Consider the following 18,774-nt stretch of genomic DNA (forward strand, 5'->3'; position numbering starts at 1 on the left):
GAATTGGCCTGACATTCGTAAAGTACAATGTTTCTTTTAGGCGTGGAGTCGTATGTTTAAAGTTTCTTTTAAAAAGGTTGAGAACGCAGGAAGCCCTGGCAGTTATCGCGTCGACGTGTGCGGTCCAATCCAACTTCGCTGTAAATGTGATACCGAGATACTTTACTCTGTCCTTTGTCTGTAGAACAGATTGATTTAGTCAAGTTACAACATGGTTATAAGTAGGGGTGTAAACATCGCACACATCAGGGGCGCTGAGCGTTAGTCCTCTGTGTAGCACGCTTTCGCCCATTTTGAATACATACAGAGCGATAGCGCGAGCATAGTAAATTATTTTTTGTTTCTTCATCCAGGTGCGCAATGGCCGAGCAAGACGCCGAACAACAATCTCTCCGCTTGGTTGCCCTCGCAGCGAGTCCAGAGAAGTCTACAACAGCCGTCATTCGCTTGCGATCACTAGCACGAAGCAGTCACGAGACGAGGGGAGATAAGAGTGCTCCTGGCCCGCACTAGAATACTCCGCACCGCAGGAGCCATGGCCAAGCCATCGCCCTTCCGATCATCCGTGATTATCAGAACAGTGTTGATGTGTGCCTGCGTGTGCTTACAACCCTGGGCGACCACTGGACGCCTGGGGTCCGCATCCCTCTGCAAGCTGTTCGAGTTCTCTTGTGACAACGGCAAGTGCGTGAGTCTGAACCGCTACTGCGACGGAACGGACGACTGCGGCGACGGCAGCGACGAACCAGTCACGTGCTCAAGTGAGTTACTCTTCACTCCTGCAGACGTGGGAGCCCGTTGCCGTTCACTTAACCCCATCCACTTTGCTCACCCAAAGCTTGATGCTATGTGCGAGCACTATGACTGCGATACTAGATTCGAACCCAGCCGCGACAGCGGCGTTTCAAAGGAGGTGAAACGCAAGAGGCGCCTATGTGCTGTGCAATGAATGGTATTTAAAGATGCCCAGGTGGCTGAAATTATTACGAACCCTTCCACTGCGCCACTTGTTTTGCTTATGTCACATATTCGGTTATCCCTTTCATCACGGCGCGGCTGTAGTGCCAACCGAGATGCGAGGCTGCTAAAGCGCCGTCTCTGTACTTCAAAAGCCAATAGCGGCAGTATGGCTAAGTAGTCAAGTTTCATACCTTGCCGTTGAATCCGTCACTGTCTGCTTTTATTCTGGATTTAACTGTGCTCGCCGTCACAGAAAGACATATTGAGAGCAGAGGGGATCATGAAACAGATTAGAAATAATGAGATCATACCTGAAATCAAGATGAAATAGGCATGGCACGGCATGTAATGGGAACGGAATATAACTGACACTACTTGGAGCAACAGAGTTGATTCCAAGAGAGGACAAGGACAGCAAATGTGAAGCGCACTCAGGTGGGGGGATGAGATTAGAAGGTTTGCGGTAATGAGGTAGCGGCAGCTGGAGCAAGCAAGGGCTAATGTGAGTGGAAGATACTTTTTGTCCTGCAGTGGATGTGCTTAGCCGTATGACGATACTGACACAATTTGAAGTCATCAAGCTTCTTCCCCATTTGTATGAATTCCAATATCACACACCGCTTCTACGTCAAAGAAGCGTGCTCAGTCATGTTCTCGGCTGGAAGCAGCATTTGTGATGTGCATAGTGCGTCTAGAGCGGTTAGTCTTTAGAGTGGTGTCTGCTTGACTGGTATTCAATGGGGCACAGCTATCCGAGTATTCCCCGCCAGACAGCTACTTCTCACTACATTGCGTTTTATCAGCCAACAGCGCCGAAGGATGGACACGAAGTAAGCTAAGATTCATGCGAAAAAAATGGGGTTCGGTTTGTATTGCTCAGCATGGAATAATGTGCGCAGTGAGTGAGTAAAAACTTTATTGGACGAAATAGTAGAGTGGTGGTGAGTAGGCAGTGTCCTCACCATGCACCTCTCGGACCGCATAGGCCCATTCGACGGCCATGACTTGAGTGGCTCGGTAGGCGCTGGCTTTTTCAGAAATCCACGCGTCTGGTGAGGGAGCAGTCATGAGATCTTGGAGCTTAGGATGCGCTTTACAGTGGCAGATCACGTGGCTCAAAGTAGGTGGTCCAAAGAATATGTGGCAAAAGAACGTTTTTTTTTTTCGAAGATACAAGGTGAAACAGTGGACAACACGGACTCGGCGCTTATTCGCAGCAGAGCACACAAAAGAGCCCGATTTTCTTGTAAAGAAGTTCAGAAGAATCGACTGTTGGGCGAGCTGGTGCATGACTCGAAGATGCAAGGCGCAAGAGTGGACAGGACGAACGAAAAATGAATATACAGACTGAACAGATCCTTCTAAGCGTTTTTTTTTTCGTAGGTGGACACAATTGCCACGAACCTCAAATCATACTGAGGTGCACCTTCAACCAGGGAGTCAATTATGCGCATTTGTTTTCCTCAGAATTAATGAAGTTTTAACCTTCCGCCGGTTGGAGGAAAGGAAATGTTCATGGAAAGGAAATGTTTTTGGCGAGTGCTCCTCTTTTTCTGCTATTATGTTCCTTCCTCGCCAGACGGGATTCCGTCAAACACTCGACTACGAAATGTTCATAACTGTCTCCATTTGGTATGGTTGGCTGGTAAACCTCTACTGAACAGTCAAGGGCCCGAAGGCCTGAGATCTAGAGGTCAGCCAGGACTCCGTGGAATCTAGCAGCCTCTAGAGCAAGACAGATGAGTGTGCGTTAGCAGCCCAGGGTAGAGCTGCGTAGACGAGCCTCTCAAGTGTGGAACGTCTGCGTAGGGGTGTATTGCCGTGGGCAAGCCCACACCATATGCAAGAAGCCTGCTGAAATGTCGCAGTAGTTACGCGTCGGGGCATGACGTTCAGGAATGATGATATATCTCTTGGGATTCGGAAATGTGTCCGTTTGGAGTTGGCGCTAAAGGGGGTCCTCCGTCTCTGTAAGTTCTGGGTGCGGACTTATATAGAGTTGGCGAGAAAGACGATAGTGTCGGAGCAGTTCGCGTGAATTGATTATTGGGTCCTTGTTGGCTAGGGTGGACATGTCGGAGGCAGGATCATAAGCTCCTAGGAAAGTAAAGCCTCGAGCTAGCTCGTGTGCCCTCGCAATTACCCTTTAGGTCCAGGAGGGCTGGAGTCCATAGCAGGAGGGTGAGGTGTTTAGGCGGACTCGATGTAAGTATGCGAAATGCCTCGATTGAAATACGGCCACGGGTGAAATTCAGAACAGCGCGCGGTGATTCGCTGATGACTGCATTAGCTTTTGAAGTGTAGAAAGAAAGAGCAATGGCTACCTCTTCCGCTGTAGTGATATCTGGAGTTCGCACCGTGCAGGAGGAACGAAGCGTCATGTTCTCATCGGATGCTGAGAACAAAGATCAATGCCACTGCGTACTCACAGCGTGTTTGAGGTGTCCACTAACCCAGTTACAGTTGCTGCTGAGGGGCTTCACGCTGACACCGCTGAAACCTTGGGAGTGTGGCTAGAAGTGCTTTAGCACTAAAAATGCTTAGGTAATTCTCCTCGTCCTCCAGCGTTTTTTTTCAGATCTCGGTGGTTGTCTTCATGTGTTGCAGAATTGGAAAAGTTGTTTTGAGGAAAGGAAATAACGCAGTAACTGTGTCACATATCTTGGATAAGCCACTCAGCCACCGCGGTGGTGTTCTTGCTGATTTTCTGAGCTTGCTATAAAATAAAGGCTCTGTATCATGAAGTTACCCTGTTTTAATCAAAATGGGAAAAAAACTTGTCTGTAAACTCAAGCTTTGGCTTTAAGAGTACAGCTCGGTAGCGTTATCGAGCCGCCACCGCTTATCGTAGCCGCGCGCGGCGTTGGGCAGGTGCCTGTTCGCACATATCGGCAGCCGCACGCGGGGAGCAGGAGGGGGCATGGCTGTTCCGCGCGTTGACGGAGCGGCTGTGTGGGGCCTCCGCCGCTCAAATTTCGCATTGCGGACTATTGTAATCGTCTGTCATTTTTCACTTGCCTTCGCTGTATCGTTTTGTTCGGCGCCTTTGCACCAATGTTGTATTTACTCGTATACCGCCTCTGGCCCGCTTTTGCATGCTTTTAAGAACAAGTATTGCATGGATTCGCCGTCAGTGATCATTTGTAAGCTTCTGCCCAATAATGTGTCGTTCGCAGACTGCAACCGCACCTACTACGGCCAGCGGGGTACCAAGTACGCGCTACGCATGAGCGAGCCCTTCCAGCGGCACCTGTCCTTCGTCTGCCGCATGGAGTTCGTCGCTGCCGGAGACGAGCTCGGGGACGTGGTCGAGATCTCCTTCCTCTCTTTCCAAGTGGGCTTCTACCACCGCGCCAGGTGAGAGCGGTGCTGATCGCTGGCCCGCGTTTAAGCTACTGTATGTGCTCCCTGCGGGACCAGAGTTACGCCAAGCTCCGCGACCTTGCTCTCTCAAGCATGTAAGCTACCATAAAAGGCCGCACTTTTGCATGTGGTAGCCATGCTAACCGCAGCAGTTTGTTTCGTTACTATCAGAGCCGTTGAGGCGTTACAGATAGTATTGGTAAGTGATTAATCAAAATCAAACACAAAAGGAGACATATTAACATAGGTGATGAAGAAGCTCAGATTAGAATGGTTCTGGTCCTGGGATGGAGACAATGCAGGCGGGCAGGTGGTTCCAGTCTGAGCTGGTCTTGGGCAGGAAAGAATGAAAGTACCGGTTAGTTCTGCAACTTGGAACACTCACTTTGAATCGGTGATCAATACGGGATGATACATAACTTGGAGCAGTGAAAGGACTTTGTTTTAGCGATTCATTTGTGTAATATATTTTGTGGAAAGTGGAAAGTCTAGAAAGATAACACCGCAGTGAAAGATCTGGAAGGTCTAGAGTTCGCTTCATGAGTGGGACGCTAGACGAACGAGAGTAGTTAGTCAAGATAAAACAGATTTAAAGCATCTCGAACGAGAGTAGTTAGTCAAGATAAAACAGATTTAAAGCATCTTACAGATTTAAATCTAACAGATTTAAAGCATTAATCTGTGACATGTTAGGGTCCCATACGGGATGCGCATATTCTATTTTAGGTCGGACGACCATTTTGTACAGAAGTACATCGAGTGCTCGGGTAATACGGTTAATTGGTTGTCCATTTCCCTTCATTACAGCAGGATCTTTATCAGGGACGACATCGGCAGGGGATACATGCGTGGTTGAGGGGATACATGCGCTGGTGGCGCCCGCGTGGCTAGTAACCCAGCCCCGGAGCGCAAAACTTTTTCCTAGAGCGCCCTCGGGATGGCGCTGGTGGCGCCCGCTGCGCACGGTTTGTGTAGAGTTCTTACTCCAGCAGCGTGCAACTCCTGAGGTGTTGTGGCAGCTGCGGGAGGAGGATAGTTCGCAGCATCGATTCTCCACCTCGCGGCCTGGGGACGTCTTAGACAAGATTCTGCTTTTCAAAAAGCGGCGCGTACAAGACGAAAAAACGAGAAACAGCAAACAGAAGCACGACTGAAGGGCTGTAGTAACTTTTCGTCTTTTTTCCGCTGCTTTTTTTCGAAGACGAAGTTATATTTAGGAGCTATTCGGCCCAGCATGCTCGCAGCAGAGAGGTCATACGAAGGGCTCCAACTGATCAAGTACTTCCGGCTGTGAAGTGAGAGTGTTCCCAACAGTACCTAGACCCTGGTGCACGTGAGCGAAGGGCCGTACAGCAAAGAGAAACAAAAGGGCAAGAAACAAGTTGCTAGAGAGCTCCCCGATAAGTTTCGCGAATTAAGCAGCGCAGGGTTAAGATTGCAGATTTCTTTCTCTGAATAATACTGGTCACAAAGTTCAAGTGAGTGACACAACCAGTCATTGGCGGCAGCACCAATGCCTATTCCCGCAAGTTATCAACGGAAGTCTCGCCGTGTGAATGGGAGGCGTTATCTCTCATCTGCCATCTGTGTGGAGCACGTTGACCAGCCACATGCCCTGGACAATACCTGTTTACGGCTACCGCCGTCCTGTGCTCGGCAACAGCTTTGGTATGTAATTCAGTCGCTTCCCCAATAGGTCAGCCGCAGGACGGCTCCATGGCAAATTGCACGCCGTGCGGTTGCTTCGCTCCGTGGCTGGCACCATTTGTCGAATTTTCGCAAACCCGCACGTGCCCAATAAATTTCAATAAAGAAATTGCTTTTGCCTTCATTTTCTGATGTCGAAAATGGACAGTTACATAAAACATGTGCCTTAAGTAACGAGTGTTGCCAGTATGCTGTGCTTGGTGAGGACACAACGTCTGTACAGGGTTGCGATTCAGGTAGCATAGTCGGGCCGGAGACGGGACGAGGAAGATCGGAGACGAGGTTACGCGGAAGACACTGAAAACGCTATACAACTATTTACACTATGTAAAGGTAAGGAGCGACTTAGAGTGTCTCCCAGTGAAAGAGTTTCGCTGAGAGGGAGCTTCTCGGCCGTACTCGGTACCGAGTATCCCCTTCCCTGAAATCCCTAGATGGAGGCCGGGCCTGCCGAGGTAGGCTTTTCCTGAAAAGGTCACTGTGGCACTTATCACACACTCTCTCTCCTTGGCGATCACGCCCCGTCAAGCGTTGAGCTGGAGAGGAGGATGCCATCTGCGTCGCGCAGACCCCGAAATGTCCGCGAGAGGCGTTCCCACGGTACGCAGGTGCAATGCCCAGACTACGCGCGAGGCCACGCGGCGTAGGGGAACCGCTTGCCGTCAACTTCTAATTTCAAGAGGAATGTCGCTGTCAAACATGATGACTGGACCCACCTGATCACCGGCTCCTCTCGGGAAGGTCCATAACGGCTGGTCTTGGCAGCTCTCTTCGTCATGTAGATGAGGGTGCACTGGCAGAGCTGCGCTGGCTGCTTTCAGGGGAGGCTTGCTGTCACCGCCGCCGTGGCCATGCCGGGAGATGACCCCGCCTCAGAAGAGCAAGGTTCCGGGCTAGTTGGTAATCCATTTAAAAGGAAGAAATAGCGCGATGAAACACGGACATTCGACACAGACACAAGACACGTGTGTGTGTCCTTTCTTCGTGTGTCCGTGTTTCATCGCGCTGTTACTTTCTTTTGAATAGACCCCACCTTGCCTCTAATGAATCATCGGCAGCCCGCGGGAGAGTCCGCTGCAGCCGCACAGGTTTTCTCACACGATCAAGGCCAAGCGTAACAAGCGTTTGCTTTATTGCCCCGAAAATATTTCACAGAGTAAAGATGCATAATGCCTTTCCTGCAGTGCATTTGCTGTCGTGACTGCGTGTACTCTCGGCGACGAGATCAGCTGCAATTTTTTTGTCTTAGTTTTATACTGTACGTTCGATGTGCGCGGCCAATTTTGGCGCATCGAATTTGACGTCAGTGGCGAAGAAACTAGTGATTCCGCTTGTTCCTAAGAAACAAAAACGATTTAGCTCCATGTTGCTCAGGGGGAGACAATAGGAGATTTAAAGGGGAAACTTTCCAGGTTATTTTCACCTGTGTGGAGCGACGATGACGATGACCTCAGGCGTAATATATAGAGTGGTTGCCTGAAACAGATTTTTCTCTCTTTCTTCTTTCACTCCCACCTGCTACCCCTCCCTCAAAGCTCGGATGAGGTGTCCACCAAGAAATGTGACAGTTACTTTGTCTTTCCACGGCCGGTCTCGAGTGGGGCGCGCGCGCTCTTTCATACGGCCTTCGCATTCGCCGCGGAAGCAATGCGACTTTTTCTCCTAGAGTTAAGGTGCGCTCACACTAGCGGGAAGCTTCCCGCACCGGCACAGCGTCAACGTCGACGCTGCCTCGCAGCTCCTCAGAATGACGCTCACACTGCGCGCGTTTTCTCGCTGCGGTTTTCTTGGAATGTGGAGAGAGGAGGCGCTGAGGGAGGACCCGAACGAGCAGAAAGAGAAGGGGATAGTCACGTGACACTAGAGAAGACTGGAAAGCGCACCCTTTTCTCGCGTCGTCGTCGTCTTGATCGTCTGCTAGCTCCCCTCCCGTCGCCCTGGCAAAGCAGCCGCCGAGTGCCCGGCCGGCCGGCCGGACGCGCGCAGCCTCTGCCTCCGCCGACGGGGTCACTGAACTGGGACCGACGTCACGGTTCACGGTCGGCGCCCATTGGCTGTTCTCGTCAGCGGCACGGGAAAAATAGGTACAGGACCCATCGCTCTGCGGGACGGCACAGCAGGCTGTCCGCGGGAGAAAAACCGGCTTGCGCGGGAAGCGGCACGCGGAAAACGTCCTGCGTTGCGCGTTTTCCCGCTAATGTGAGCGCGCCTTTACGCCGCCCGCCGCCGCTAGAGGCGCGACGGCCCTACCGCTGGCTCCACGCCTGCATCTGCGGCGGCGAATGGTTTTTGCCTGGTTTCGCGCTGTAGCCCGTTGGTTCATAGTGGGCGCAGCACCGAAATCAAAGAAAGCAAAATGCAGGTGCTTAATCTGCGTATCATCAACACAGTCCACTTCCGCACAGATTCTTCGTCACAAACTTTGCTCGATGAAAACATTTAAAATAAGGAATCACTCTCACATTTCCCAGAACTATGTCGAGCATTTGTGGTTTTAAATACAAAAGGAAATACTGTGATCACTTCCTCGCGTATGTCTCATGGTCCGTGATTAAATGACAAGTTAATGCTAAGGGGAAAAGAATGAAATCTTGGAGAACGAAAGTGTTGCGCTCGTCCCATAAAAAATGTACTATATCGAGGAAAATATTCTCTACGACGCGTGAGCCGTAAATCCGAGAGCGCCGCAGCTGGTGGCTTAAGACGATACTTGTAAATTTGAAAGTCAGACTCATGTTCACCAACGTTGAGCTGTCAAATAAACTGATTGCTGGGAGATGTATATAGTACTCGATTTCGCCTATATGGCTTTTCGCACGTCCTGAATGTACTTATTTTCACCCTCATATATATCACAACTTCCTTGAACGAGACGCCTGTATTGATAGCTCAAAAGAATGCTAATTACTTATGTGGGAGCAAGTCTCAAGAAGAACTGTAATGCATTGTTCCGTGCTCGAAGCGAATGGCAAGCGGCCTTTCGTTTTTTGTTGTAAAACGAGAGGCCACCAGATTTCTCTGGGATGACTGTAGCCGCGCACAAGTCTCTCTTCATGTTCAAAATTGTCGTAAGCGCATTAGGCGTCTAATGTTTCAAGTTCCTTGTCACCTTTAAATTTTGTTTTATCGCCGCGCCGCCTGTTTGAGGACACGAGTTCGCCCAATAAACAATTTTCGACTTGGACGCAAGCTTTCTTGTCATTCTGGCCTGACTAACGCTACCAGGACGTAACAGAGGCAACCAGTACAAGCTGCGTATGCTGCCACAGATATTGACGCATACTGATTATTTGCAATTTCAGAGAGTATGTATGTCCAGTGATTGACTTCAGCTACCATAAAGAGCGCCATTTTTTGTTGTCCACGTATATTCAACCTGCGGAGTGTCCTGAAGCTGCCTAAAAAAATTTGGTTTAAATATCTTTGCGAAAGATCTCAGATTATGCAGTTGAATGCCCAGTGCCCTTTATTCTCTTAAATTTGGGGACTTTTATTAAGGTGTAAGCATCGCAAATGTTAATTTTTATTTCCTTACTTTGTAGGCTAAGTAAGCTGGTATAACGCGCATTGCTGTGAGTTTTAGTGGAGCTCCGTTAGGGTGCTGAAAACTTCTTTTTGGTGTGCTACTTTGTTTCCTGAATGATGTGAGGAAAGTTCGTGCACTCGGGAGTTTTATCGAAAGCGATGACGAGGCTACAGAAATGCAGGAGAATATGCAAAGCTTCTATAGTCATCGCCTCTCAGATAAGTCTGTTCGCTCGTAAAGGCCGACAGAACGCAGTTCCGAACTACTTTTGCTTTGCTGGCAGTTAGTTCATGCTTGCAGTAACTGTCAACTACTGACTTAATTTTTGCGCTAAACTTCAAAATGCTGTTCCAAGAGGAGATCTTTGACGTCGCGTGCGTGCAACGTGCTCTGCTCCTGCGGCCAGGGTTTGGTTCCGTCTGTATACCCGTTCCTTTCGCGAATGACATGATGCGTATTCCTGGGGAGCACCATGAATTCTTGCTAACGCCGCTGTTCTGCAAAATTAAAGCAGCTGCGCTTGAAATTTCAGGACCTATATGTACGGTGCAGAATCTTTTACTCTTTGAAACTTGTCATCCAAGTATTACATGCCGCACATCATTCTACGCACACATAAAGAACCTGCCGGAAGACGAACTATGTAAGCTGATAGCCTTGCTTTTTAGCCAAATATAAGGGTAGAACGTGTTGACATCCGTGCTCGAAGCAATACGTTCGACCATACACAGTCAGGCTAAAGGAGAGAGAGCGCGCAGTCGTTAATCCGTTGTTTCAGATGTCTCCCATGCCAAAGGGGATGACTACGCTGTCTTTGCGTAAAGAGGCAAAATATAAAGGCTTGACGGTTACCACTGACGCAGGCCGAAATGGGAGTGAGCTCGCGTTATTCTCCTTCCGCGTGAACGGCAGTCGCAGCGGCGGCGCGGTGGGGCAGTGGCGACTCCACCGAGGTGCGGCGGGAGGCGGAAACACACCCCATTGCGAAGGCCGTAAGAAGAGAAGCGCGAGCTCCCCTCGAAACCGGCCGTGGTCTTTCATGTCCTGTAATTAATCTTTCTTTACGCATGGTAAGCAGTGCTAATGATGTCGGAATTGCAAACCACTAGCCTAACCTGACTCCAGGCCATGCATTCTGCCAAGATATGGTTTAGTTTTGTGGCAATTCAATGCACCAGCAAACGGCCACGGAGACTTTTGGATTAATTTCAGATTTTATTCAATTTATTGAGTACATAAATAAATATATAATATTAACGATGTCCATGCCGCAACGAAAAAGGAGACTCATATATGTCCTGGCGAGGCTGTGGAGTTCGCTGACCTTTCCGCGAACTCGTTGGTCTTGTGTTCGCAAGGAAGACCGCTCCAGCGGGGTCGGAAATCCCCAACAAAGGGGCCCGTCCCGTCCCTGCCTCCCCTTTGTGCAGCGGACGTCCTCGTTTACGCCGCGCCGTCACGGGGATGACCCGCCGGGAAAAACGCGAACCAAGTACAGCTGTCGACATGTGGTTGTTAAGGGGCTGACGAGGTTTCGGGGGCGCACGAGATACGGCTGAGTATTAGCCGAGTGACCGGAAACCCACTATTCCCGTAACGACTGTGTTCGTCTCGTGCGGTGCAGTCAGTAAACACTTTAGGGATCGTTTTGTCGCGTGTGCGAAAGAAAGTGGTAACGGCTGGGCCGTGGGTGCCGTGGGAGAGGGAGGTCGCGTTTGTGCTGTTTGTCTATTTGATTGCAACCTCTCCTTTCCCAAATGTTTAATCAGCACTCTTTCCCCAATCTGTGATTAGTTGGCGGAAATCCTTATTTTCCTTTCCCTGACCCCTGATTGGCGAGATGGGTCGTCTGTTATCTTACTGGTTGCTGTCCCCGCTAAGGGCGGAGACAGAGGGTTTAAAACGAAGCGCTCTGGGTTGAGCGGGGGCTGAATTCGTCTGATCCACGATTTAGTCATGTAAATAGTTTTCTCCTTGCTTTGTTTATTCTCGTTTTTTTACCTATGTTGTAAATAAATAGTTAACCTTCTCCTTTCCTTGAGTAATGTGAATGCTTGCGAGTAGAACCACCGGGTCATCAAGAAACCCCGATTTCATCATCAAGTAGTTTCCTCTCATCGCTACCTGAAGGCGGATTTTCAACTGGCACAGTCGACACAGGATCGCAACTTCTTTCTACTCAAGGCATTGGACGGAAGGTGAGAAGAACAAGTCGGTGGACAAGCTGTTTGTCCTGAAGGAGAAAACGTGAAGCTGCGTCGCAAGACTGACGTCGAAAGCTTCAGGATCACGGGTCGAGTTCGAGAGGACGGCGGAGGCTCAAGTCAGCTAGGGGCTGAAGGAGCCGGGCAACAACAAGCCATCGAGGGTTCGAGTCAGCGAGCTGCTGAAAAGAACCAGGCGTCCACATCGAACGGGTTCGAGTCAGCGAGCTGCTGAAAAGTAACCAGGCGACCAAGTCAAGCCAGTCAAACGAGGCAGAAGTCAGCGAGCTGCTGAGAGATCCAGAGCGCAAGTCGTCCGCATTGAGGAGCATGTCGTCATCACTGAGGACGACGAGATCACCGCGGCAGAGAGCAACCAGTAAGGTAGGAGACCTTTCTGCTTTCTCCGAATTCACCATGTCGGTGTAGTGTTTAGTGCTAGAAACGATAGCACAGAAAACGGAGATGGCTGCCGTACGGTATGATCAGGAGGGCAGGATGCAACGTGTTGAGCAGCAGGAGGCTGAACAGCTGAGTGAAATTGAAAATTTGAAACTCCAAATTGAACTAGAAAAGAAAAAACTTGCACAGATGCAATTGAAGTTAAGGCAGGGGACGAAAGTTGATAGCGAGGTCTTATTCGCAGCAGTTCAATGTTATAACTGCATGAAATTTGGACATTGGATGATTGACTGTCCGAACTCAAAGCAAGAACCAGATGTTCCCGCGGTGAGGGCAGATGTGTGCAAACTAGTAGCTCAGGTAAAGATACTGGCGCCTGATAAGCTACATTCCCAGTCGGAGATGACTGTTAATAAGGTCAGTCGACCAGATGGGACAGAGGATCTGGCATGCGGAGGCTTCCACACCGAAGGTCAGAGTTCTGAAACCTGTGTGGATTCAGGGACTGAAATAAAATTAACAGGAGACCAAATTCAGTTACGTTCTAGGGGTGAGTGCTCTGAAGAAGCAAAACAGGAAGATGCGGTTCTCCAGGTAGCGGACGCTGATCTGTCGTGTGTACCGATGACTACAGCTTTGAAAGATGAAGTGGTCAGACAGCAGGGCCTAATCTTGTGTGTCGCACCAGAAGAGATAGGCATAGGAGCGTTAGTCACTCCTGTGACGAACATGTTGTCAGAGCAACCCAATATAGACCAGACCCAGGAGACACATGAGTGTATTGCTCGCGAACAAGAGCTCAGCATCGTACCCCAACCAGTGTGCGCTAACTCCAACGCAGCATTAGGGGTCCAGGACGGGGAGAAGGCGGATCTGATAGTGAGAACGCTCTTCGCTGTAGATAGTAATCCAGCTGCCAAAGATGAGTTGTCTTGCCAGTCGGTGCTGACACTGTGCGCGCTGACAGATCTAGCTGAAGGTGTAGGGCAGCTAGTAACATCGGAAACACACTCGGTACTAGAGCAGCCAGAAAGGAACCAGCCAGATGAAGAACATCAGAGCTCAGATTTCGATGAGCGTTTCAGAATCTCGCACGAATCTGTTCGAGACAGACTCGAGGCTTCAGTGGAGCTTCAGGCAAATCCGGAAGCTACAAATGTTTCTGCATCAGATTGGGAGCTGACAGGGGCAGCTGCAAAGAGTTTCGCAGCGCATAGGAAACTGGTGGATGCGGGCAATGCCTCCATTCCTGTAGGTTTCCACATGGAGCAACCTGCCCCATTAGCAGAAGAGTGGAAGCAAGGCGGCGAAGGTGATCGTAAAACGATAACGAATGAGCGCATGCTTTTCTTTGAGGAGAACGCCGGCTGTCAACGCTGGAAACAGCTAGCACTGCCGGAAACTGCATGTCAAATTGTAGGTCAAGCTGCCGATGACAGGCCCAACCCTATTCTAAAATTCAAAGTAAGGGCGAATGCAGACGCAATACCAACAGCAGCCTTCGGGGCCCGTGGGGAGTCTGTAAGCTCTATTAATTTTGAGAAAAGCGACAAGGGAGATCCGATAGCGGCGGTAGCCTTCACAACCGGCGCCGTGCCGGATAAATTGGAATTTTGGTCCAATCTTATGGACAAAGCTAAAAGGAAACATCTTCTTTTTCGAGATGTAGGTGGCTAGAACTCATTCTGCCAATTTGGTGCACCGATCTGACATGGTGGTTCTGGAACGTGCAGATTGGTGCCCTAACCTTGTGTGCACGGAACGAAATGAGGCTGTGTATGTGTGTGCGCAGTGCTGCTTGGAACCTTGTGGCCGGACTTTAATGTCACACTGACAGCAAGTGTCCGCGGGACATTCTTGGTTGGGAGGTGTGGAGTTCGCTGACCTTTCCGCGAACTCGTTGGTCTTGTGTTCGCAAGGAAGGCCGCTCCAGCGGGGTCGGAAATCCCCAACAAAGGGGCCCGTCCCGTCCCTGCCTCCCCTTTGTGCAGCGGACGTCCTCGTTTACGCCGCGCCGTCACGGGGATGACCCGCCGGGAAAAACGCGAACCAAGTACAGCTGTCGACATGTGGTTGTTAAGGGGCTGACGAGGTTTCGGGGGCGCACGAGATACGGCTGAGTATTAGCCGAGTGACCGGAAACCCACTATTCCCGTAACGACTGTGTTCGTCTCGTGCGGTGCAGTCAGTAAACACTTTAGGGATCGTTTTGTCGCGTGTGCGAAAGAAAGTGGTAACGGCTGGGCCGTGGGTGCCGTGGGAGAGGGAGGTCGCGTTTGTGCTGTTTATCTATTTGATTGCAACCTCTCCTTTCTCAAATGTTTAATCAGCACTCTTTCCCCAATCTGTGATTAGTTGGCGGAAATCCTTATTTTCCTTTCCCTGACCCCTGATTGGCGAGATGGGTCGTCTGTTATCTTACTGGTTGCTGTCCCCGCTAAGGGCGGAGACAGAGGGTTTAAAACGAAGCGCTCTGGGTTGAGCGGGGGCTGAATTCGTCTGATCCACGATTTAGTCATGTAAATAGTTTTCTCCTTGCTTTGTTTATTCTCGTTTTTTTACCTATGTTGTAAATAAATAGTTAACCTTCTCCTTTCCTTGAGTAATGTGAATGCTTGCGAGTAGAACCACCGGGTCATCAAGAAACCCCGATTTCATCATCAAGTAGTTTCCTCTCATCGCTACCTGAAGGCGGAAATTCAACTGAGGCCTTTCACCAGGTGACGTGATAGATTCAGAGGTCTTAACCTGATCACTATTGTCAAGCAAGGCCGGCACAAAAATTTTACGTGTTTCTTATGAAGATTGACAGCTTAAGGAACGCAGCTGTACATTTGCTCATACACCATCTGAATGCGCCTGGTAGTCGTTACCAACAACTAATTTGCGATACTGCAATAAAAGCCCATCGCACTCTAGTGTTCGTTGCCGCTGTTGAAACGACGTGAAAAATGCTGGGAATGAGAGCGTGTTCGAGAAGCGCTCTTTAGGATGCAAGCAAGCATCAGTGATGAAAGGCCACAGCGCTTCTTAAGTCGGAACGAGTAACGATCTTGATGCGGGTACGCTCGATCCATTGTCTCGCGCCATTTGCATAAACCATTTGCATTTTTGAGACTATTACAATGGCGTGTTGTTGTGCTGCCCTCTCCGCGTCAAAACCCATAATCACACGACCGCCATGTCGAGTGCGGGTGTACAACCGTTTTGAGAGAAATAATTACCAATGAAAGGAGGCAACAATAACCGGCTACTACACGGATCACAATCACTTCGTTTACATCCTGCGTAAGAGGTAGCTAGAAACATAATTAACCTGTTTGCTACAAAGGAAGGGGTTACTAACCCTCCCGTGACAAATATTGCGTTTTTCGCTCAGTCTTATATACATGGCGCATGTGGTCGATAGGCGTGTACCAGGCCCATTAACCTCGATAAAATTCAAACAAGTTGTATGAAGTAAGCAAGACACGCGTCAATTTATTTAGGGGGTTTGAGATAGCCCATATGAGCCTGAAGGTATTCAGTGCTGCTCTAAATGGCAACCTCAGAATTAACGCCTGTAAATGGCTGAAATGAGGGAATGCGTTACATTTTACGCACTACAATTGTTCATCAGGTGATTCAAGTTGAGCGATAATGAATGACGTTATTTTGGAGAGCATGGACCACAATGGCAATGAAGTTATACTTGAAAACAAGGCGGACCTCACATTGCTCAATTCAAAGAACTGGCACAAGTTAAATGGAAATTTTGACAAGCGTGCTTGCATGTGTGCTCGTGTAGATGTTTTTATTTTTTCTCATATGCTCCTGACTTTCAGCCCTTTGTTAAAACGAGCGAACAGTGCAAGCATTAATGGGCAACTGCGGCGTTTGTTTTTTTTACCCCTCTGATTTTCCTGAAACTTTCATGGTATGCTTTCCGTGGTTTTCAGGTTCTTTGTGGAAAGTTTCGCAGCGGGACGGTGTTTTGGTGCAGTGCAAATGTGTTTTAAAGTCTCCCATTGTGCGGCCTCAATAGGGAAGCTTTCTACGGACACCCTTGCGTCGTGTCATCACTGGGCGCAAGGCCGTAGATGTTTGCTCCGCGTTTGCTATAGGTCTAAATTACGAGCTGGTTATTTCAGGCAAATTATGAATCAACCTCAGACTTAATGCCGCCAGTTTAGCCAATCAGCGCGCATGCTATACGTTTTGTGGCAGTATCCCTGACGTCATAGGATGGTCTGTCGTGACGTCGTCGTTTGGTCGAAAACCAGTTTCGGTTTTCGAGAAAACTGTTTTTCGCACTGGAGTGAGAGGTCTCTACAAAATGCGATGTTGGCGTACTAGGCGGAGTGTGCCTTTAAGCAAACATAGACGTTCGCTGTCACTGTTGTTTGCAAAAACAGCATCGCGATTCGTCCGCATATGGGAGACTCGCTCGGGAATGAGCAGTGTCGATGTCGCCCATGAAGAAAAGAGATTGTCGCATTAAAATATGCGCTGAGTTTTTGTAGATAAAATAAAACTTAGGCCAATTTTCACTGCGACCGCTGTTAAGGAGCTTCCAATCAGGTTTGGACCTTTCAAATTAACGGGCCCAGCGCATAGACCGTTGTGTTATGATCACCTGCACAGAACAGTATTTTTTTTATTTTTATTTACAATACTCCTAAGGGCCCTCGTGCGAGGGTATTACATAGGGGGGGGGGGGGCGATACAAGCATAAAAATATGGCACAGGCATTAGAAACAAAATACACGTAATAATTAATTAAAAACTAGTAATGTACACAAATAACAACAACAAACAACGCAGAAGAAAATAAACAGTAAATGCACATAATCCATACGCGTCCTGTGAGGTGGGGAGAATTCAGATCAAAGCAGGTTCTCTCTCTACTTTGACAGAAACGAACCTCATCACCCTCCATGCAGGTGCACAATAATTTCCCCCGACCCTGCAGCGAATTTCATTTCCTCATTCTTGACAGGCGTCCTTTCGTCTTCTGGTTGCTCTCGCTCTTTTCCGCAGCGTCGTTGATTTTGGCGCGCCAAAATGAAATGTGCATTTTAGTTTCTTGTCTTCGTTCATTTATTTTCCTCCGCACTACAGGTCCTACACGGCTCATTGTTTTTCGCTCAACTCATTCATTTCTTCCATTTTTTTATGAATACGGGCGCACCGTATCGTCAGAAAGCTGCTCGCGCGTTTTAACACTGTAGCCTTAACGGCCCCGATGTGTCCGATGCTTGACTGAAAATTGCGTTATCAAGATGTATGTTCGGCGTCCATATGACATAAATGCAACGGCCTAACTTGTTGTCCACAAGCGAGGGCGACGACTGCTGCCAGGCGCCTGCAGTATTGGTCAGCAGACCGAGTCTTGCCGTCTAACAGTGGCGCTTCCCCCTCATTGTCTCGTGCGTCCTGAGATGTAAAAAATCGTCTAATTCGGGTCACTGCTATCAAAGCTGTAGTCGATGACAAATTACAATACCTAAAACTGGTTTTTTGTTTTTTGACTTGCTCTTCCCTCCAGTCCGCCGGTCTAGTCACCGAATACCTCTTCTCTGGAGGCGCGTTTCGCTGCCGCTGGCACAGATGGACCGCGCTACGTTCCTGGCCATGCTCTTCCTCCTTCTATTACGATAGCTACCCTCCGGTTACGTATTTTAGAGCTGTCACCATTCTATCTGCCTTCTTCGGGAACCCACCTTCTCTTCCTTCCAGGGTAACTACCCTCCGTTTGGCTCCCTTGGCAACCACCCCGCGCTTGCGCCTTACGCTCACGCCATATCTTCCTCCTTCGACGGTAACCACCCTCCGGTAAAAACTTACTACGCTTTCGTCATACCGTCCCGTTTCCAGGCTAAATACTCTCCGCGTGACTCACAAGGCAACCACTCATGGCTTGGGCTCCCGCCATACCAGGACTTCCAGGATGACCATCATCCGGCATGGGATTCCGCCGCTCTCGCGATACCTTCCTCCTTCCACGCTAGCCACTCTCCTCATGTTTCCGGTGGTAACCACCAACCGGTTGCGGATTCATCTGGTCACCTCATACCCTCCTCCTTCTACGTTCAACACCATCATAGCGGCTCCCATGGCAACGCCGCCACGGGTAACGCCGACAACTACGAAATAAATAATTATGTTCTTTTATCTATAACTAGGAAAAAACACGCATCAGCTTTTCAGTACACGCTTAATAATATTCATCTTACAACTGTCCTTGAGCATATATACCTTGGTGTGACATTAACCTCTGATTTCAGATGGGATTCGCACGTTAATATCCTCACATCTAATTCACTAAAACAAGTCTTATTCATTAACAGACGCCTTAAACTAGCACCCTCTGAAACAAAATTACTAGCATATAAAACTATTGTCAGACCAATTTTAGAATACGGCAACACCGTTTGGTTTCCCTTTACTAACAAGCTCATTAAAAAACTTGAAGGGGTGCAGAGAAAGTCACTAAGATGTGTATATAATAAACACTCCCTTACAGACTCACCAACACAATTACTAAATCGTGCAGAACTCCTAACCCTGGAGAACAGAGCAGAATTCGCAAGACTTAAAATTATGTATCAGCAAATACACTACCAACTAAAA

At 49.0% G+C, this 18,774-nt stretch overlaps 1 protein-coding gene across 1 annotated transcript in view; it reads left to right on the forward strand.

Annotated features, from left to right (window-relative positions):
* The window catches only part of LOC144102121 (uncharacterized), a 288,555-nt gene that overhangs the window by 228,893 nt on the left and 40,888 nt on the right, over nt 1-18,774 (forward strand). Inside the window, exons 2-3 of the mRNA XM_077635414.1 lie at nt 354-761; nt 4,137-4,317. Coding sequence (XP_077491540.1) covers nt 536-761; nt 4,137-4,317 — 407 coding nt within the window. The 5' untranslated portion in view covers nt 354-535. The remainder of the gene's footprint in view (nt 1-353; nt 762-4,136; nt 4,318-18,774) is intronic.

This window comes from Amblyomma americanum, chromosome 8 (assembly GCF_052857255.1).
Source record: "Amblyomma americanum isolate KBUSLIRL-KWMA chromosome 8, ASM5285725v1, whole genome shotgun sequence".
Lineage (NCBI taxonomy): Eukaryota > Metazoa > Arthropoda > Arachnida > Ixodida > Ixodidae > Amblyomma > Amblyomma americanum.